The 19464-nt window shown below is 64.0% G+C and overlaps 5 protein-coding genes across 9 annotated transcripts; 2 read left to right on the forward strand and 3 right to left on the reverse strand.

The window, feature by feature from the left end:
- Positions 1-71: 71 nt before the first annotated feature.
- On the reverse strand, positions 72-2108 carry CYSRT1 (cysteine rich tail 1). Of its 2 annotated transcripts, none has more exons than XM_060153701.1 (2): positions 1437-2108; positions 72-725 (listed from the first exon to the last, which is right to left on the reverse strand). In XM_060153701.1, the coding sequence occupies exon 2, from the start codon at positions 715-717 to the stop codon at positions 376-378; it is 342 nt and encodes a 113-aa protein (XP_060009684.1). In that variant the 5' UTR covers positions 718-725; positions 1437-2108; the 3' UTR covers positions 72-375. The 2 variants fall into 2 exon arrangements, with proteins under 2 accessions (XP_060009684.1, XP_060009683.1); XM_060153700.1 differs by lacking the exon at positions 1437-2108 and adding an exon at positions 1015-1078 and having other exon boundaries at positions 74-725.
- A 2262-nt stretch (positions 2109-4370) lies between these two features.
- On the forward strand, positions 4371-5731 carry RNF208 (ring finger protein 208). The gene has a single exon (XM_060153248.1). It carries the CDS (start codon positions 4917-4919, stop codon positions 5712-5714), a length of 798 nt encoding a protein of 265 aa, XP_060009231.1. The 5' UTR covers positions 4371-4916; the 3' UTR covers positions 5715-5731.
- A 915-nt stretch (positions 5732-6646) lies between these two features.
- Positions 6647-8533, reverse strand: LOC132523110 (uncharacterized). The gene has a single exon (XM_060153659.1). It carries the CDS (start codon positions 8531-8533, stop codon positions 7487-7489), a length of 1047 nt encoding a protein of 348 aa, XP_060009642.1. The 3' UTR covers positions 6647-7486.
- A 419-nt stretch (positions 8534-8952) lies between these two features.
- NDOR1 (NADPH dependent diflavin oxidoreductase 1) lies at positions 8953-17375 on the reverse strand. 4 transcript variants are annotated; one of them, XM_060153702.1, is made up of 14 exons: positions 16886-17375; positions 16471-16499; positions 12785-12882; positions 11646-11744; positions 11464-11565; positions 11163-11372; positions 10828-10949; positions 10490-10710; positions 10305-10412; positions 10022-10136; positions 9750-9896; positions 9546-9664; positions 9384-9478; positions 8953-9299 (listed from the first exon to the last, which is right to left on the reverse strand). In XM_060153702.1, exons 1-14 carry the CDS (start codon positions 17358-17360, stop codon positions 9155-9157), a joined length of 2085 nt encoding a protein of 694 aa, XP_060009685.1. In that variant the 5' UTR covers positions 17361-17375; the 3' UTR covers positions 8953-9154. The 4 variants fall into 4 exon arrangements, with proteins under 4 accessions (XP_060009685.1, XP_060009686.1, XP_060009688.1 ...); XM_060153703.1 differs by having other exon boundaries at positions 16471-16548; positions 16886-17020; XM_060153704.1 differs by lacking the exon at positions 9384-9478 and having other exon boundaries at positions 9141-9299; positions 16471-16548; positions 16886-17020.
- TMEM203 (transmembrane protein 203) lies at positions 17141-18698 on the forward strand. The gene has a single exon (XM_060153706.1). The coding sequence runs from the start codon at positions 17394-17396 to the stop codon at positions 17802-17804; it is 411 nt and encodes a 136-aa protein (XP_060009689.1). The 5' UTR covers positions 17141-17393; the 3' UTR covers positions 17805-18698.
- The last annotated feature ends 766 nt before the right edge of the window (positions 18699-19464 follow it).

Below are 19464 nucleotides of genomic sequence, written 5' to 3' on the forward strand. Positions count from 1 at the left end.
TGTCCCATAGCGGCTGGCAGCCTGTGGTGGCCTCCAGCCTGGGACCCTCCCAAAGCGGGTAGCAGCAAGGAAGAGGGGCCGGGACGAAGCTCGCCCTGCTTTATTGCCTGGCCCTGGGCCTTGAAGAGGTGGTCAAGGGTGTCCCCGGGGCTGCCATTATGGCTAACGCCCAGGGCTCTGTTTCAGGGGCGGGGGCTGAGCTGTCAGCCTTCTCGGTGGGTAGGTGCCGCTGTCCAGGGTGGGGAGCAGCCAACACCCATGACAACAGGCCAGTGGCTGTTGCAACTGTCCAGGCACTGCTGTGGCCACCTGAGCAGAGGCCCGGCTTGCCGTGTGGGGGCGCCGCGCAGCAGGCCCTGCGGCCCAGGGGCCAGGCTAGGAAATGACACAGCACCAGCAGTGGTGGGCAGTGTTGCCGCCACACCCCATCGGCGGCAGGCCAACGTAGGTCAGTCCTGCCTGGCCCTGCCCACTGCCATAGGGGGTGCAGGGCTGCTGCCAGGCCTGCTGGCCTTGGATGGAGGCAGGCCCCTTGGCACCCTTGGGCCCTGGGGCCTCCTCGGTAGGCTCCAGGGTGCAGGACCCCACGGGCAGAGGCTGAGACTCCAAGGAGGATGGAGCCGCGTCCAGCTGCTGCCCCAGCTCGGGCCGCAGGTGAGCCCTCGGGATGCTGACATGGGCATACGGGTCCTTGACGAGCATCTCAGGGGGGTCCATGGCTTGCCCTGGCAGGGGTGGGCAGAGGAGACAAAATCAGCTCAGTGGAGGGGAACCCAAGAAAAGCCAGGCTGTGGAAGCACCTGAGTGTGTGTGTGAGGCCTATGTGTCAGTGTGTGTGCAAGGCAGCGGAGAGTAAGGAGAGTGAGGGCCAGCGTCTCCTAGCTGCCCCCAGGTGTCCCCTGCCCTCCCTGAGAGACAGGGCCCTGTGACGGAGCTGGGAGTGGGGTGGGGGCTGGGATATGCAGCTAAGCTGGTCCTACAGGGGGTGCGGAAGCCCCTCAGCCCAGGACCCACCTGAAGTGGTGGAGGCAGCAAGCTGTCTTGTTCTCTGGGCCGGTGCCCGTGAGCTCTCTGGGCCGGGCCCGGCGCCCGTGAGCTCTCTGGGCCGGGGCCCGGTGCCTGTGAGCTGAGCGACTGGCAGCTGCCCTTTCCCTCCTGGGGAGGGGCGGGGCTGTGGGCGGGGCTCAAAGATGGGGTTCCCAGGATCCCAGGAGGCCCCGGCTCCTGGAGCACAGCGGCCACCCACCATTCCTTTTTTGGATGGGCGTTGACTGCAGCCTGGCCTCCCCGGGACATTGCCAGCCTGGGTGATTCAGCCTCAACGCATCTGGGGCATGTCCTGGCCCTCCAGGGACCTGCAGCTCACCAGAAGGCAGGACAGGAGGCGAGTCTGGGGTCAGGCCTGCAGGTGGTCTGGGGGCCCAGCCATTACTCACACGTCTCAGAGCCTCTGCTCCGAAGCAGAGAGCAGAGGTCCTCACTGTGACCCAGCCTCTACCCCGCAGGCAGAGACCAAGATGTTTGCGAACACACGGCTTGGAGGTTTGCTGGTTTTTTTAACCGATAAGAAATGCTCGGTTTACACACCTTTGCCGATAAAACTTACTTATCTTACAATTGGCGACATGGGCTTCATACACAAGTGACGTTTCTAGCTCATTTCTGAAACTAGTTTTTCTCTGGTTGGTGGCCTTGTGGGCCACAAGCCCCCGATCCCTCAGCGTCCCCATCCTTGGCCCTTGCATCCCCTCCATCTGTGAGGGGGCACATAGCACCTGCCATACAGGGTCGCTGTATGTGGGGGGGTGGATGTGAGCACTGGGGTCTTGGGTTTGGGCCTGGCACGGTGAGCTCCGCTTGGGGCAACCGGGACAGTAGGGTGCGGCCTGGACACGCACCCCTAGTCCTTGGCGCTCGGGGGGCACCCCCAGGAAGGGCGGGATCAAATCAGACACGGCCCAGAGGCCAGCTGACCAGAGTGGCCTGCATGGGGCCGGTCAGACCGGTCCGGACATGAGTAGTACCGATGCGGCACCAGACGTAGGGGCAATTAGGCCCAAAGACCGGGAAGTTCGGCGGCGGACAACAGAGGTCCAGTGCGCAGGCGCCAGAAGCCCCGCCCACAGCCCCTACAGATTCTGCCCCTTGCTGAGAGGAGGCTGGCGCATGCGCAAAACAGGACTGACAGGGTTGGGGTGGAGGTGCGACCGGTGGGAACTATATTCCCCAGAAGCCTCTGCGCTCAAGGGTTTTCCTAAACACCAGGTTCGGGGTCAGCTGGCCTCATCTGTCCAGGACCCGGCTTGGGCTGCACCATCTCTGAGCCGCCCGGCTCGGGAGGCGTGGGTTTGGGCGGGCTCTGGGCGGGAGCCTTGCACTGGGTGGACTTTATCTCCAGGGGCGGGGCCTCGGGTAAGGGGTGGGGCCTAGTGGCCGGTACCACCTTGGGTGCGCGCCTAGGGAGTTGGTGGGGAGATGAGCAAAGCCCTTGCCTAGACTGGACCCCCAGTCCTCCCCTGGTCGGGGCTGCCGCAGGTTCTCTGCCTTCGCGCCAGGGCCCCATAAGCACCCCGCTGCCCCTCCCACGGGGCACCTGCACACTAGCACACATGCTCTCGCTGAATGGGGGAGGGCACAGAGGCGCAGGCACTAGCCTGAGATGGCAAAGAGCGGCAAAGTCAAGGCCTATGGGCCAGGGGTGCCTCTGCAGCCTGTTTTGCCCGCGTGGGGCCCTTTATCAGGAGCGCCGACCTTTCCGGGCTCTTTTGCCTGCAGGACTTGGGGCTAGGTGTATAGCCAGGTGCAGTCTGGCCTGCACAGAGCAGAGGAGCTGTGGCCAGAAGGGGCTGGGACTGTCCAGGGTTAGGTGCATGGCCCAGTGCTGATCACAGGAGTGCCAGCATGCCATGTGGTGGCCCTGGCAGGTTAGGGAAAGGCTCTCTGGAGGCCCATGCAGCCCTGGTCCCTTGCCCTGTATTTGTCAGCGTGTCCTCTGTCTTCCCTCTCACCTGAGAGCTCCTCACAGGCAGAGGGCGTATCCCGGGGGGGTGGGGGGTGGGCAAGGAAGCCTGGCCTGAGGAAGAAGCAGAAAGGAATGGAGCCTCTGTGCTGGGTGCGGTCAGGTTAGCACACAACTCTGTGACAACGGGACACGTGCTGACCTGCTGGGATGCAGGAAAGGGCCACCCCACCCTGTGTAGGTGCGTGTCCTCCCTGAGCTGCCCCATGGCAGCCTGTCCAGCTGTCTGTTTGACCTTGCACCTACCCCTCACACCACCCATCTGTCCAACTGTCCTGTCCCTGGAGCATTCTCCCAACTGCCGTTCCTCCCTCCATTCACTCCTCTGATGTGGCTTGCCCACCCCTGATCACCCTCTTCTGTCACATCGCGGTCTTTGAAACAGCCTGCTGCACCTGTGAGCCAGAAAACCCTGGAGGCATCCCCACTGGGGGCCGAGTGGAAGGGCAAGCAGAGACCCTGACTCTGGCGGGGACACAAGGCAGTCCCATGGTGGGGTCCTGGGAACCAGCTTTCATGGGACCACCCCTGGGCTCTCTCCTCCCCTTCCTCCCTCTGGCATTGTGAGAGCTCAAAGCAGGCTTTCCCTTCCAGAATTGAGGCGGAGGGCTTGACTAGGACCCAGGCTCAGCCAGGCGGGGACGGGGGAAGGGGAGGCAGGAGGGGGGACGCCGCGGAGATCCTGACCCCCACGCGGCCCGCGCTGGGAGGAGGAGGGCGACCCCGAGAGCGGGCGCCAGGCCCGCGGCGGATCGAGGGGCGGCAGAGAGACTGGCCCCGCCCCGCGGACCCCGCGCGGGTCCCCAGACGGGGGGGGGTGGCGCTGCGGGCGCGGGCGGGCGCCGCGCGCACTGCGGTCCCCGCGCCTCCGCCGCAGAGCGCGCCACGCTCGGCACGCACCTGCCGCCGCCGCCGCCGCCGCCGCCGCGCCGAGCCGAGCCCCGCGCCCCACGCCCCCGGGAGCCGCCGCGGCCCGGCCATCGCCCGAGGTCGCCGCCAGAGCCGCCGGAGCCACCGGGCCAAGGCGCGGGCGCCGCATCCAGGCCTGCCTTTGAGACAACCTCTGCGGCGGCGGCGCGCGGCCCGGCCGGGGACGCCAGGCTGGGGCAGGTGAGCGCGGGCGGGGCGGGACAGCGCGGGGTCGCCGCTCGCCGGCCTCCACTCCTAGGCAGAGGTCGGGCCTCGGGAACGGGGACAGGGGAGGGGGCTGGGTTCCGAGTCTGGCGAGGGTAAGGGTCAGAGGTCGGGCACCCTTTTGTGCAGGGTGAGGGTGAGGGTGAGGGTGAGGGTGAGGGTGAGGGTGAGGGTGGGCCCGGGCGCTGCCCTCACGCTGTCTCTCACCTGCAGCTCGGGCCCGGTGAAGGCCTCTCCTCTGCTCCCGCCGCGGCCGCCGCGGCCGCCGCCGCCGCCGAGCTTGCAGCCCGGGTCCTTCCGCAGCCAGGGCTCAGGCTAGCTGCCTTCCCTGGGCGCCCTGTCCTGGAGCCATGGGGCCCACCTAGCCCCTGCCTGCCCGGATGTCCCGGCCCCGGGACGGCTGATCTCGGCTGCAGGGGGACACCCCCCAACGCCCCCTCGCCAGCCTCAGCAGCCAGAGACCCTGGGTGAGCCCCTGGGCCCGACCTCCAGCCCAGGGCAGTCTCCCACACCCCCCTGCCCCTGTTCCTCTCCTCCTCCCCCGCTCCCTCCTCCTCCTCCTCGGACTGGACCTGAGAAGCCACTGTGGCCACTGGGGGGGGCCCTTCCCCCCAAGCTCTTGCCAGCCTCCCCCAGGAGTCCACAGGGCGTCCAGGGTCCCCACCAGGCCTGGCGGGACCAGGATGCTGCCCCCTCTCCTCCCCCCCGGCCGCACCCAACTCCCCCACCCACCCGAACACCCAGTCTGACTGGAGACAGCCGGATGCCGGCTGACCCTGGGCCCGAGGCGGGCAGTGGCTGGCCGAGCTTCCTCATGTCCTGCCTGAAGGGCCCCCATGTCATCCTCAGGATGGAGGCCATGAAGATGGTCCACCCTGAGAAGTTCCCCGAGCTGCAGGCGGCCGCCCCCTGCTTCCCACCTGCACCCCGGCCCACCCCTGCTCTGGCGCCCAAGAGAGCCTGGCCCTCAGACACAGAGATCATCGCCAACCAGGCCTGTGGGGGGGACATGCCTGCCTTGGGAGGGGCGCCCTGCACCCCGCCACTGCCACGTCGGCCCCGCAAGGGCAGCACGGAGCTGGGCTTCCCCCGGGTGGCGCCGGCGGACGAGGTCATCGTGAATCAGTATGTGATTCGGCCTGGCCCTGCGGCCTCAGGGGCCTCCGCGGCAGCGGCAGCGGCTGCAGGAGAGCCTCTGGAGTGCCCCACCTGCGGGCACACGTACAACGTCACGCAGCGGCGGCCCCGCGTGCTGTCCTGCCTGCACTCTGTGTGTGAGCAGTGCTTGCAGATTCTCTACGAGTCCTGCCCCAAGTACAAGTTCATCTCCTGTCCCACCTGCCGCCGCGAGACTGTGCTCTTCACTGACTACGGCCTGGCTGCGCTGGCCGTCAACACGTCCATCTTGAGCCGCCTGCCACCCGAGGCACTGACCGCTCCGTCCGGTGGCCAGTGGGGGGGCGAGCCTGAGGGCAGCTGCTACCAGACCTTCCGGCAGTACTGCGGGGCCGCGTGCACCTGCCACGTGCGGAACCCGCTGTCTGCCTGCTCCATCATGTAGCGCCCGCCCGCCCGCCCGCCCGCCACCGCCCACCGGTCCTCGCTCGCTGCTTCTTCAGGGATCTGGCCCTGCCCTGTTGCCCACTGACCCCTTGCCCACCACAGCTTCTGGTCCCCACCCGCGTGGCACTGTCGCTGCAGCCAACCTTGCCATTAAAACTCTGCCAAAGTTTGCACCTCGTTCCCTGGACTGAAGCCTAGGCCTGCGCACAGGCCTGGGCCAGGGTGGGCACGCAGGGCTGCAGCCCTGACAGGGTCCAGGCTGGAGCAGCCAGAGGAAGGCCCAGGGCTGTTTGGGGTCAACCTGGTCTGCTCGCTGGGGGCCAGTCTGGTCCAGGCACGCTGCCCAGGAGGGCTGGGCCTGACACTCATGTGTGTGTGTGTGTGTGTATGTGTGTGAGAGAGAATGCCCCACACCTCTATGCGGAGCCAGCCTCTGTGTGTGTGTGTGTGTGTGTGTGTGTGTGTGTATGTGTGTATGTGTGTGAGAGAGAATGCCCCACACCTCTATGCGGAGCCAGCCTGTGTGTGTGTGTGTGTGTGTGTATGTGAACGCCCCACACCTCTATGCGGAGCCAGCCTCCTGTATGTGCCAGGCGGGACTGTGGGGGCAGGTGTGCAAAGCAGGCCCAGCTGGGCAAAGGGAGGACGCTTCCTCTGCACTGGCCGCTGGATGTGAGTGCAGCCAACGGGGGAACAAGTCAGTCCAGCTGGCCCCTGGTGCCTACCTGATCCTCTGAGGTTATGTGAGAATGGCCTGGGGGCCAGCCTGGACTGGGGTTGGGACAAAGGCTGGCCGCAGTCACGATCAGGTATGAGGACCGGAGGAGGGTCTCCTGTCTGGCACTAGAACGACCTGGATTTGGAGAAGAAACTTTGTCGCCTGGTTGGTGAAGGCAGGGTAAAGATGACGGCGACGTAACCACAACAGTGTCAGTAGCAGCTACCGTTTATTACCGAGGGCCATCTCGCGCGCTGGGCACAGGGCTCAGCATGTCACCAACGAGCCCAGGAGGTGGTGCTGTGACGGCGCCTGTCCTTCAGATAAAGGCCCCGGCTCCCCGAAGGGAGGTCACAGAGGAGGCAGGGGCAGAACTGGGGCCCAGCTTGGTGCTCTGCGTCTCCAGGGCCTGGCTGGGCCCACGTCCCTTGAAGCTGAGGGGCGTGTGCTGACCCTCCGGCTGTTCAGGGTCGCCACTTGGATCCTGACTGGCCAGGTGAGCAGGCCCTCTGTGGGCTGGGCCTGTGCGGCAGGAGCCCTCCCCTCGGCTACCCTGACCTTCAGGGAACACACGCTGGCCCTTATCTGGAACGTGGGCAGGTGGGGGGCCTGCAGCCCCGGCCCAGGGCTCCGCCCACTCCAAGGACTCGACTCCCTGCCATTGCACCCGTCCCGTCCCGCTCCTGCAGGCAGGCCAGGTGGGAGGGCGGCGACAGCCCGGCAGCAGTGTGGGGCCTGTCCATCGAGGGGCACTTGGGGCCCGTGTCACAGAGCTCCTCCAGTGCTGTCCTGGGCGTCAGTGGCTCATGTCCGGGCAGCAGGGCAGTCTGGAGTCCCTGGCTGGGTCAGATGCTGAACACAGGCTCCTGGGTGGCCCTGCCCGGGTGCTGGGCCTTGGTTGAAGGCTAGTGCCCCGGTCACCCTTGGGTCCTTCAGCCTGGTCATCGGGCCTCAGGGCACCAAGGCTCGGGCCAGCCTGGGCCTCCTGTCCGCTGGCGGCCATGGCTGTCCCAGACCCAGGCCGTGCTGGTGGCGGCCGTGACGGGCTCTGCTTAGCGGCGGGAGCTGTCCAGCAGCACGAAGAGCAGCCCCAGCAGCGCGAGTGGGGCGAAGATGAGCAGCAGCCCCAGCAGCTCGAGGGCCAGCAGCCCCAGCAGCGCCAGGCGGCGGGCGCAGGGCCCCCGTTCCCGCAGGGCCCAGAGCCGGGAGCCCAGGCAGGGCGGGCAGGGCAGAAAGGGCAGGCAGCCTCGGCTGCCCACAGGCCCCGGCAGGAAGCGCAGCTGGTAGCGGTGCTCTAGGGAGGCCCAGGGCCCGGGGCCCCGGCGGGGCGGCATGGGAAGGGCGTTGGGCGCAGGGCGCTGGGGCCCATCGGCTTGGAGCAGCTCCTCCTGCAGCCGGCAGATCGCCCACTCGAGCGTGGGTGTTTTCTGGCGACACAGCGGGCAGCACACCCGGCCCAGGTCAGCACTGGGGGCTGCACCCAGCAGCCGGTGCAGGCAGCCCACACATAGGCCGTGGCCGCAGTTCAGCAGGGCGAGGCGGTGCTCCCCGGGCCCGTAGGCCTCAGTGCAGATGGGGCACTCCTCGTCCTCGTCCTCGTCCTCGTCCTCGTTCTCTGTGGGCCGGGCCCAGGGGCGGGCCGAGGCTGCGGCCCCCAGCAGGGGCTCACTGTCTGGAGTCCTGGCACCCTGGGGGCTCCCAAGGGCCCCGCTGTCCGACCCATTATCTACCAGCACTTGGCGCAGAGGGTCCAGGTGCTCAGGGCCCAGGGAGGCCAAAGGCAGACTGGTGAGCCCAGAGCTGAGGTCAGCAGGGCCACGAGTGGGGGCCCCAGGGCACAGCTCAGGGGCGGTGCCTCCAGGGCAGGGGTCGGGATGGGGGGGTGGGGACCCCAGGCGGCGACGGGGCAGGCCGGGGCTGTGAAGGGCAGCGTGGCCCTCCGGGGCTGGGGCACGGCCTGGCACTGACCTTGCAGCGACCGCCGCCTCCTCCCGGCTCCAGGCCCCACTCAGAATAAGCTTCACTCGGGCCCAACAGCCGTGCCGTCCCCAGGGCGCCGTCCCGTCCCCAGGGCGCTCTGCCAGGCCAGCCGCAGCCATCCCTGTCGGCCAGCTGTATTCTGGGCGGCTGTGGGCAGCCCAGCCTAACTCCTCCAGCAGGAATTCCACTCCCGGGGAGGGGACACCGCGCACACGGCTCTCCCCCACCAGCCTGGGCCCCGCCCCGCCCCTCCCACCCGAGGCCCCGCCCCCTCCCTCCCAGGGCCCTGGGCTGCTCTGCCCTGGGCTGGGAGGGGCGGTCGACGCCATCCTTGCCTGGTGCCTCGCCAGGCCTCCCCCGCTGGGCCGTCAGGGCCAGGGCAGAGCTTGTACAAGGAGGGCAAACAGCTGGCATCCACCGCGTGAGAATCGGGCACCGAGGTGTGGGGCTGAGCAACGGTGCCCTCGCGCCCAGCAGGGCGGGTGAGCTGTGGGCCCACCCACCACCTGAGAAGCACTATGGCACAAGGAAGGGCAGGTAAGAAGCGGCCGCCCAGAGCCCATCCTTTATTGCTCAGGCTGTACGGTGTGGGCTGCCTGGGGGTCTCCTCCCGCTGCTCGGGGTCTGTGCAGGAAGGAGAGCTGACTGTCCTCCCAGCTGGGACTGGACAGGGAGAGAGGTAACAATGGTCTCCAGAGAGCAGAAGTCAGAGTGGCCGTGGCCAACAGCAGGACGGCTCCTCAGGCCCACGTCTCGGTCTGGAAACGCAGGGTCCGCTGGAGCCTGGCGAGGTAGGCGGCCGCGGCGGGGCCGGAGAGCCCGCCCTCCTCCTGGAAGATGGACGTCAGGGCGTCCGACACATCAGCTGGCATGTACTTGGCGTTGCTGGAGGGAAAGGCAGGCTAGGGCTCAGCACGGTCGGAGTCCCCAGGGGACTGGTCCCCCGCCACGACCTGCGTCCGGGCTCACCCCGCCAGGTAGAAGTGAGCGCCCCGGAGATCCAGCAGCCCCCACACCAGCGGCCCGAGCTCCCGGAGCCGGTGCTGCACGTACACCTTCTGCTCCTGCAGGGCGGGGGGACGGGGTGAGTCTGCGCCCCCCAGCGTCCCTCCCCGCCCCCCACACACCGACCTGCTCCCGGGAGAAGGCCGTGACGAGAGTCAGGCAGCCCCGCGTCTGCAGCTCCTTCCACTCGGCCTCCCAGTAGAAGTCCTGGTCCCGCTGGCGGCAGCCGAAGAACAAGACGTTTCCTGGGGAAGCGCGGGGGCCTTGAGCCAGGACTTGGGCCCTCGAGGTTCAGCCCGGCCGCCACCCCACCTGAGACTCTGTGCTCACCGGTCTCACCCTGGGCCACTCGCTCCTGGATGGCCGCTCGGAAGGGGGCCACGCCAGTGCCTGGCCCCACCATGATCACAGGCGTGTCTGGTGTCTTTGGGAACGTCAGGCCCCCGGACCGCACCCACAGGGGCACCCGAACAGGTCCTATCGCGGGAGGGAGGCGGCATGAAGAAGCTCGGAGGCCCAGGGCCCTAGCCCAGGACTGGCTGTGGTGCACGCGGGGGAACGGGGCCTGCGCACGGCCCCCCGCCCCAGAGAGCCAGGGTCACCTTGCCCAGGGTCCAGAGACGCCAGCCAGTTGGAACAGAGGCCCCGGCGGGGCTCCTTGAGGCGCGTCTGGTACTGCACCACTGCCACGAGAATCTGCAGCCTCGAGGGGTGGGCCTGGGGGAGGGGACAGTGGGTACCCTGCCCTGCTTCAGGCTCCAGCCCCTTCACCCGGCTGGGTCCCAGTGGCCGCTGAGGGTTGGGGAAGGCCCGAAGCCCTCGCGCAGGGCCCCGCTGCCCACCCTGGTGGCCCCGGCCCTGGCTGCCCCGAGGCCGGCCCCTCACCAGCAGAGAAGAGGCGATGGAGAAGGCCCGTGGCCGGATCAGGGGGATAAGGTCCAACAGGTAGTCCGGGGGGATGGCGCCAGCCGTGTGTGGGAAGTCGCACAGCACCTGGCGGAGACAGCCTCAGGAGGGCTGCGGCTGGAACGGCCACACACGCCCGCCCGCCCGCCTGCCCCTGCCCGCACCTCCAGGACCGTCCTGCGGGGCCGGGTGCAGTACTCGCACAGCTCCTCCTGGCCCTGGGCCGAGCTGAACTCCAGCAGCTTCTCCCGCTCGAGCTCATGGCAGGAGAGGCAGGCCAAGAGCTCAAAGAAGGAGCGGCGGGGGACGCTGGCGATGTCCAGGTACTGGGACACGAGGCGCTGAATGGAGCAGGGCTGAGGCAGCCGCGCGGGGCAGGGGACACCTGCAGTGGGGAATGGGAGGCTGTGGGGGGCCGGGGACGCGGGTGGGGGCAGCCCGGGGGCTGGGGACACAGAAGAGGGCGCAGTGCACGGTGGCAGCAGCGGCGGCTGGGGCTCACCCGGCTCCCGGGGCTGCAGCGTGAAGTGCTGGTCAGGGTCCAGGCCCAGTGCCTGACAGAACTGCTGGACGTGGCTGGCCGTGTTCTCGGGCTGTATCAGCACCACGTCGCCGGCCACAAAGCTGTGGGGGACACCCAGGGCTCTGGGGGACTTCAGAGGAAGGAAACAGCGGCCAGGGAGGCCGGGGGCGGTCCTTGGTCCCCCCTCCCTGGCCGCCGTCTCTCTTCTCTTCCCCGCTGAGTGCCCGCTTTGGAAGAGGACCTGCTGAACCCCAGACCACGGTCCCCCCTGCTGCGGCCATGCCCCCCCATGGGTCCCCAGGACCAGCCCTCACCTGACCCCAGAGCCCGTGATGTCGAACTCAATCAGCCGAACATCCTGGAAGTGTGAGGGGCCGGTGACCCTCTGATTGGTGACCATGGGTGCCAGGAAGGGCTGTAACTCTGAAGGGGGTCCCTGAGGGTCTGTCCCGGCCACACACAGCTCCTCAGAGCACGTGCTGGGGACCTCCTGGAGGAACTTCAGGGTGAACTTGGAGGGCCAGCTGTGAAGGGGGAAGACACTTGTCGGACCACTGGCCAGCCTGGACGAGCGGCCTGCTGCGCCTGCAGGCGCCGCCCCAAGGCCACACTTACGGGATTCCGGGCGGGCTCAGGCCGAGGTCAAGGGGCAAAGGGTGCGGCCCCAGCACCTTCTCCCACAGGTCGTGCAGCCAGGGGTCGATGGTGGCGTCGGGCCTGCAGAGAGCACGTGCACCCTGGTCTGGGGACCCCGCTCCCGGCTGGGCCTGCAGGAGGGTGCTCCGCCCCCCACTCACCCCAGCTCGTGCTGGTCATCGCCCAGGCACACGGGCAGGAGGGCGCTGCCCCCGAGCTGCAGCAGCCGTCGGTGCAGCTTCTTGGCCACAAAGTTGAACCTACGGAGAGACGGAGGCTGGCGCTGACCCGGGCCCCAGGCGGGGGCAGGAGGGAAGCACCCAGCTGGCTGCGCAGGGTGGAGGGTCCCAAGTCTTCCTGGGGTCACTTCGCTGCTCCCTGAAGGGCAGCTCCTCGCAGAGCCACTGTCAACGGAAGGGTCTCTCACCCCTCCTGTGGGCGCGCCCGCCAGCAGGAATGGATGTCTACGTTACGCACTGAACAGAACCCCTAAGCCCCTGTAGGCAAGGATAACTATGCCACCCATTTTCTGTCCTTTTCACCTGGACGACTGCAGGCCTCGTGCTGCGTCCGGCTCTGGAAGTGTCTGTACCCAGCGACCCCTCCCTCAGCTCCTGTGCTGCACAGTTACGGTTTTAATATCTTGGGAACCTAACACCATGCATACCCTTGAACACAAAGCCCTCTGTACTTCCCCAAGAAATAACGCAGAGCGATAGCATTCTCTGCTTAGGACATGGCTACGTTGTGAAAACGTTGAAAGAAAAAAAGCCGGGGCAGGCAGTCCCATGGCCACGTCCAGGGAAGTGCTGGCTTCAGGGCGGCTCCCAGGGGCTGGGGTCTTCTGTGCCTGCCGCCTGTTCGCAGCTCACTGTTCTATGTGCTCTTCGCAAGCCCAAATGTCTCATGAAAGGCTTTTATAAAAGTGGGGGAAGAGCAGGTAGGCCTTTGCTGCCCTACGTCACACGGTGACAGGTGACGCTGGCTCAGACCTCGGACGTCCGGCTCCAAACATCACCTCCTGCCCTGGAAGGTGCCTTGGGCGTGGCCCCAGCCTGGCGCCCACCTTGCCGCCCTGCCCACTTCCTGCATGGATCTGGCCTGCCCTCCGAGCCCTGGGGCCTCTGGCCATGGAGGAGGTGCCCGCCAGAGAGTATCTGTGGGACGAGAACGCATGGCCAGGGCCACATCCCGAAGTGGGAGCCCTGGGGGCTGGGCCACCCAGCCCTCTGCCGGGACACCCTGTGCTTGACCCCAAAGACAGTCTCTGCAGGCCAGCAGCCTGCCCACCCTTACTCACTTGGCGTAAGATGAGTCCCCAAGGCCCAGGACGGCAAAGTCCATCTGACAGAGGGAGGTCGATGGCAGGTTCCTCCGGAAGATGAACCTCCAGAAGCTCTACAGCAGGAGAGACCGAGCCCGAGTCCCTCTCCTTCCGACTGCAGGGCCGCCCGCTGGGCAGCCCGTGCAGCAGCACATCCCCTTCCACTCCCTGCCCTGGCCTCCCTGCAGGCCGACAGAGGTGCTTTAAACAAAGCTCCCCTTCACCTTTGGCCACTGGTGACCTGAGCCCTGAGACACTGCCCTCTGGGTACGGTCCAGGTTTCGCCTCACAGCCCACCTCCCTTCTGCTTTGTACCTGGCCAGACAGAGGCCCCCTGGGGTGGAGGGGTCCTGGGCCTGTCGGGGCACAATTCTGCCTACTGGCCCTGGACTGCTCCCTGGAGTTCTCAAGACTTTCCTGCATGGGCCACCGCTGGGGACCACGCCTGCTCTGCCTCCTGAGACCCCCTGCTCATTCCTGCTTAGACCTTGTCTCAGGCAGGCTGTGGAGCCCCCCAGGGTGCTTCCTGAGAAAGGGTCCAGAGAAGATGCAATTCCCACGGCTTATGTCTGAAAACGCCGGGCCTCCCCTCACACTGCCTGGTAGACAGCAGGGCACACTTTACAGGAAATCGTCTTCCCCGAGAGCCTGAAGCTTTGCTCTGAGCTGGTCCAACCGCGTGATCGCTGCCGAGAAGCCAGCGTCGCTCTGCGCCCTGCTCTGTCCCTCGCTAGACACCTGGGCACTCTCTGCGCCCAGCAGCTGAAACCCACATGAGACGTGTGTCAGCGGGAGCCCTGTTCACACCCCACGGGCCCTTCCTGGGCACATGGTGGGCTCGCGGGCTGGAGACTCGTCCTTCAGTCTTGTTGCTTCCCTTGGTAATTCCCTCACCACTCTTCCCGTTTCGAGGCTACTGGAATAATCTCGGAATTCTGATATTATCTTTCGTTTCCTATCTCGTTATATTCTCTCGGAGGATTTCTCAATGTTATCTTCTGATCTGGTATCATTTTAAGCAGTGTTTCCTCATCCGTAGCTCTGCCCAGGTTTTGCGTTTCTGTCCCAAGGGTGCCAAGCTCTCCCTTCTCGCAGATGGAACCCTGGCTGCTCTGCCCCCGCTCCGCCGGGTTCCGCTTGTGCTTCTCCTGGTCACTGTCCTTCACGGGGGTCTTTCCTTGAGAGCGTGGTCATTCTTTCTGCTCTATGTGTACTTAAGAATCTGATAGAGGGGGATTCTCTGGTGGCGCAATGGCTAAGAATCCACCTGCCAGGGCTTCCCTGGTGGCGCAGTGGTTGAGAATCCGCCTGCCAATGCAGGTCACACGGGTCAAGCCCTGGTCCGGGAAGATCCCACATGCCGCGGAGCGATGAAGCCCGTGCGCCACAACTACTGAACCTGTGCTCTAGAGCCCACGTGCCACAACTACTGAAGCCCGTGTGCCTAGAGCCCATGCTCCGCAACAAGAGAAGCCACCGCGACGAGTAGCCCCCGCTCGACACAACTAGAGAAAGCCCGCACGCAGCCACGGAGACCCAATGCGGCCAAAAAATAAATAAATAAATTTATTAAAAAAAAAAAAAGCACTGATAGAAAACCCCACGTTCGCGCCTGTCACCAGTGGGGCAAGGCCCTGGCTGCCTGGGAGGGCACACCTGGCCAGCGTCCTCAGAGGACCGTGACGAGGAGGCTGGGCTCTCCCTGTTCAGTGTGCAGCCGGTCCGGGGCTCCTGGTCTGAGCCTCTCAAAGGAGCCTCCAGTCCGTGCTATGTTGGGAGGGCCCCATCCTGACAACTTCCATAGGGTGTCGTCCATCCTGGCACTCTGCCCTCCTTTATCCACCCTCGTCCCAGTGTCACTGTCACCACCTTCATGCTGTTGGATTCCGACGTGAAGTCTGTACCTCTGCCAGCTGACCTGACGGAGGTCTTCATCGCCTCCCTCGCCCCACCCTGCGTCTCTGGCATCCACCATCCTCCTGCCTTTGGTCTTCCAGACTTGCCTCCTCTCCTGTGCGTGCTCCTGTGTGGGCTCTCCCACAGCATCCCCACTCCAACCCAGTTCTTCAACCTTCTGCCTCCTTTCCCCCACCAACATTTAAACAGGCCTGCGTTTCTCCGTCTCACGAGTATCCTCTTTTTAACCCCTTAGCCCCACTCAGAGCAATAAGCCTTTTTGAATTGTTTCGTGTACAGACGTTCCTCAAGGCTTCTCTCCCCGAGATCACCAGCAGTCCCTTTGCTGATAAAGCCCAGCAATGCCTCTCGGGCCTCTCCCTGCCCTGCAGCTCTGAGTGCCGGAGACCATCCTCTGGAAACAGCCAGCTCTCTGCCCTTGACCTTGGAGATGGTGTGCTCCCTCTTCTTGCCCATGGGGCCGCTTTCCCGCCCCTCACAGGCTTTTCTCCACCTTCCACGCCCTTCGTGCTTAGGGCAGCTGCCCTGGGGGAGGGAGGCGCCCCCATTCTCTCGCCTCCACATTCTGGTCACTGTGACATCCACCTCCGCCCCGGATCCTCACCGGGGCTCCAGACCAGCTGCGCGTCTCCACCCGGGTGATGTCCAGGCACCTCACCCTCCCTATTCTCTTGCTTCTGTGCCTGGAACCACCATCCATCCTACTACCTGAGCCCAATTTCCTGTCTTGATTCCACCTTCTTTCTCATCTTTGAGATATGATTACACATTCGATCCACTCTACCTTAACATCTCTGGAGTGGGTCCACGTTCCTCTACTCTGCCACCATCCTGGCTCAAGCCACCAGGCTCTTGGCTGCGCTGTGCACCCCCCCCCCCGCATTGTCCCTGCTCTCCTGCAGCCTGTTCCCCCTGCAGACAAGTGCTAGTTTTGCTAGAATACGAACGTGACCACGTCATCCCATGGGTTCCCTGGCCCTTTGTTTCAAGTCCATCTGCCTCCCTGTGACTGCTGGGCTTCTTGGGATCTGACCTGGCTGCCTGGCCCTTCTCCTCTCCAACCCCGACCATCCTGAACTGCTTTCTGCTCATCCCAGAGGCTGGGCTGTTTTTCTCCTCTGCAGAGGCTGCTCCCTCTTTCCTGGTGCCTGGCTAGCCCCCACTTATCCTTCAGGACTTAGCCTATACACCTTTCTTCTAGAAAGCTCTCCCTGAACTCCCAGAATGAGCTAGATAGCCCTTATTAATGCTCCCGTAACATCTGGCATTTTCCCTGGAAGCATGCACTTCCTGGCATAGTAACTACCCATTCAACTCTTTCACTTTTGCTGTATTTTGAGCTCCGAAAGGGTAGAAACGTGACTACTGGGTTCATAGCCAGATTCCCAGCACTAGATTATGCTCGGAATACAGTGTGTGCTCAAAAGACGGTCAAAGAATCGAAGAATGTTCCCTGAAGGTCAGTTTTGAAATACACACAAGACCCATAACAGATCTATATATAGTCCTGGAAAAACATGAAAAGCTAAAGTGGTAGCCTGTGAAGAGTTTATTAAGATGGACAACCAGAGCCCCCAGCTCCACCGAAAGCTCTCCTCCCAAATCCATGGCTGACGTGCAGCAGATATAGTTGGGCAACTATTTATTGTGCTTCTCAAGACTTTCCAGGCAATGAAAATGGGGTGAGGGCCGAAGGCAGGGATCTGAGCTCCTAGGCACAGTAAGCCACTTCAGGTCAGCCTTACCTTCATGTTGTCCGGGGGCTCTCCTTGGCCTGTAGTTGCACAAACAAATATCACCAGGGGCTCATTTATCAGATTCACCTCAACAAAAAAACACATATGTAAGGCCTCGGGCTGTAATGACCAGGCATCCTCCCAGCAGCCTGGCTCCGTCTCCTTCACTCAGAGAGATGGGGTAAATGTACTTAACACCCGCGAACGGCTGGCCTGCCTTCTCTCTTTCAGGGTCCACCCTCCTACCTCACCCCCTCCTCCATGTGCTAAGCTGGCCGCTGTTCCCAAGCTTTCTCGGCCCCTAAATCTGCCGTAACGGAAGGGCCCGCTCTCAGACAAAACGCGGCGCCCTAGGGTCAAGGGCTCTGGGGGCCGGCACCCCAAGCCTGCTGGGTCTCCCCGCCGAGGCCCAGGGAGCCCTCACCACGGGGTAGGAGTCCAGGGCCTGCACCCGGCAGCCAAGCTCCCTGCGCCGGGCCTCGCGCCTCAGCCTCTCCGACACATCTTCGGCTGTGCCTGTCTGGCTGCCGAAGAGCACCAGAAGCCGCGTGTTCGGCATCGGGGTGCGCCCCGGGGTGCCCTGCATTCAGAAACTGGACCGGCAGGCAGCTCCCGCTGGCCCGGGCGGCCGGGATCGGCTCGGACTTCCGGCTTCCGGCGTCGGCCGGAAGTGACGCCCTTGGGCCGCGCCCGGCGGGGCATGGCGTCCGAACAAGGCGGTCGTCGGCTGGCGGCCAGTGCTGGGTCCCGGGCGGGGGCCGGGGGATTGGCTGCATACCGGGGCCGAGGGCCGGGGCAGGCGGGGTCGCTTTCTGCCTCTCGCTGGCCGCGGCGGCGACGGCGGCAGGCGCCAGCGAGGCCCGTGGGGAGTGGCGGCGCAGCCTGGCGGGTGGCACCATCGGCCGGGCCCTGGCCCGCGCTCAACCGGCGCGATGCTTTTCTCGCTCCGGGAGCTGGTGCAGTGGCTGGGCTTCGCTACTTTCGAGATCTTCGTGCACCTGTTGGCCCTGCTGGTGTTCTCCGTGCTGCTGGCCCTGCGTGTGGACGGCCTGGCTCCCGGCCTCTCCTGGTGGAACGTGTTCGTGCCCTTCTTCGCCGCTGACGGGCTCAGCACCTACTTCACCACTATCGTCTCCGTGCGCCTCTTCCAGGATGGAGAGAAGCGGCTGGCTGTGCTCCGCCTTTTCTGGGTCCTCACGGTTCTTGGCCTGAAGTTCGTCTTCGAGATGTTGTTGTGCCAGAAGCTGGTGGAGCAGACTCGGGAGCTCTGGTTTGGCCTGATCACGTCTCCGGTCTTCATTCTCCTGCAGCTGCTCATGATCCGTGCCTGCCGGGTCAACTAGCCTCGCAGAAGATAAGCTAGAATGCGGGACCCCAGGCTGAGGTCCCACTTCCGCCGCACCGGAGGAGAAGTCTGGGTCTGAAAGCCAGCTTGTGCCCTGCTGGGTGCCCAGCTTTCTATCAGTCATCTCTGAAATGGTTCCCTCAGCAGGGCTAAAAAGAGCAGCCTTGATTCTTAAAACGTATTCCCTCTTATTTCATCCTTTGAATAGCTAATCTTGAATTGAGATCCTAAGAAGGATCCTGAGAAGGCCAGACAGTCCTGAACTCCTCTGACAGTTGGAAACGGCATATAAGTAAAATGTCCTGATGGGCTCTGAGTATTTTCATGGCTCCTGGGAAAGTACCCACTGTGCAAAGGCTGCAAAGCTGGACTCGGATCTCCCCTGGCCAGCAGTGCTGACCTGAGAGCTTACTGCCCCATCCCCCCAGACAAGATTTCCTTAGATGCTTGAGCTCTAAAAAGTGTAAACCAGCTTGTGTCTCCTCCCCAGTTGCGCTGGGGAGGATGGCTCTTTCTTCATTCCAGCCCAGGCAGACAGGAGTATGTTGAATAAGCATGATCGGGACCCTATCTGGATATCTGTCGCCTGAGAAAAGAACTTGCTTTCAACGCGCTGCTTGTCTACCTATCCCAGCAGATTGCAGTGTCACGACTTTTCCACCACCTCACGGCCGGCACTGTTAGTGCACCTGAGACCTTTAGGCCGCCCTAAGGGACCAGAGAGAGGAACAGGTGCTCTGACGCGCATAGCCATTGAGACCTACACGTGGGAAGTTTGCAGATGGTCTCAGGCCACGCCTGTTGGCCTAAGGGCTTTGGTTTGATGCCAGTCAGGTGCCAAATGAGAACATTTGCTGAGATAAAAATAAAATAAGAGAATGTTTTGCTGAAATGCACAGTGGTTGCCTGACCTTTTGAGGGTGAAATGAGATGAATGCTGAGACGCTCCCTGCTGTGTGGTGTAGCTGGTTACAGAGCTGAGGTTGTGAGGGGGGGTGCTGGAACTTGGCTAGAGCATACTGGGTGGATGGGGGCCAGTTCCCTTGGAGAATCCCTGCTTCCTGCCTAGGGAGCCAGGGTGAAGACAACCCAGGTGGACCAATGTTGAGGACCTACCAAGCAGTTTGTGTGACATCAGAGTCTTTGTGGGCCTTGCTGATCTGCAGAGCAGGGGTCAGCAGTCTGTGGCCTGGGGTCTGTTTCTGTGCTGCCCATCAGCTAAGAATAACTTTTCCATTTTCAAAGGGTTGTAAAAACAAAGAAGAATGTGACAGAAAGCGAATGTGGCCTGCAGTGTACAGGGTCTCTCAGTCTTGGCACAGTTGGCCTTTTGGGTCGGATCACTGCTGTGTGTGCAGAGGGAGAAGCCGTTCTGAGCATTGTAGAGTGTTTAGCGGCATCCCTGGCCTCCACTCACTAGATGCCAATAGCACCCCTCACTTGTGACAACCACAAGTGTCTCCTGGAGGACAAAACTGTCCCTGGTAAGAACCACTGGGCTAAAATATTCACTGTATGGCCCTTTACAGAACATGTCTTTGGAGCCTTGTTCTAGTGAAGCAGCTTCATGACTCCTGTCCTGGGATGGATGCTGCATGGCCTGAACCATTGATATGCTTGAGTTGGAGGCTGGTGTAGTTTGTGCCACAGCTACAAAA

This window comes from Lagenorhynchus albirostris, chromosome 7 (genome assembly GCF_949774975.1).
Source record: "Lagenorhynchus albirostris chromosome 7, mLagAlb1.1, whole genome shotgun sequence".
Lineage (NCBI taxonomy): Eukaryota > Metazoa > Chordata > Mammalia > Artiodactyla > Delphinidae > Lagenorhynchus > Lagenorhynchus albirostris.

Coding starts and splice junctions, on each gene's coding strand:
- CYSRT1 (XM_060153701.1), bottom strand. CDS start 717: ATGGACCCCCCTGAGATGCTCGTCAAGGACCCGTATGCCCATGTCAGC.
- RNF208 (XM_060153248.1), top strand. CDS start 4,917: ATGCCGGCTGACCCTGGGCCCGAGGCGGGCAGTGGCTGGCCGAGCTTC.
- LOC132523110 (XM_060153659.1), bottom strand. CDS start 8,533: ATGGCTGCGGCTGGCCTGGCAGAGCGCCCTGGGGACGGGACGGCGCCC.
- NDOR1 (XM_060153702.1), bottom strand. CDS start 17,360: ATGGTGCCACCCGCCAGGCTGCGCCGCCACTCCCCACGGGCCTCGCTG. Junction 9,665..9,749: donor AGTGGCCCAGGGTGAGACCG/GTGAGCACAGAG, acceptor GCGCTTCCCCAG/GAAACGTCTTGTTCTTCGGC. Junction 9,300..9,383: donor GCTCACTTCTACCTGGCGGG/GTGAGCCCGGAC, acceptor CTTTCCCTCCAG/CAACGCCAAGTACATGCCAG.
- TMEM203 (XM_060153706.1), top strand. CDS start 17,394: ATGCTTTTCTCGCTCCGGGAGCTGGTGCAGTGGCTGGGCTTCGCTACT.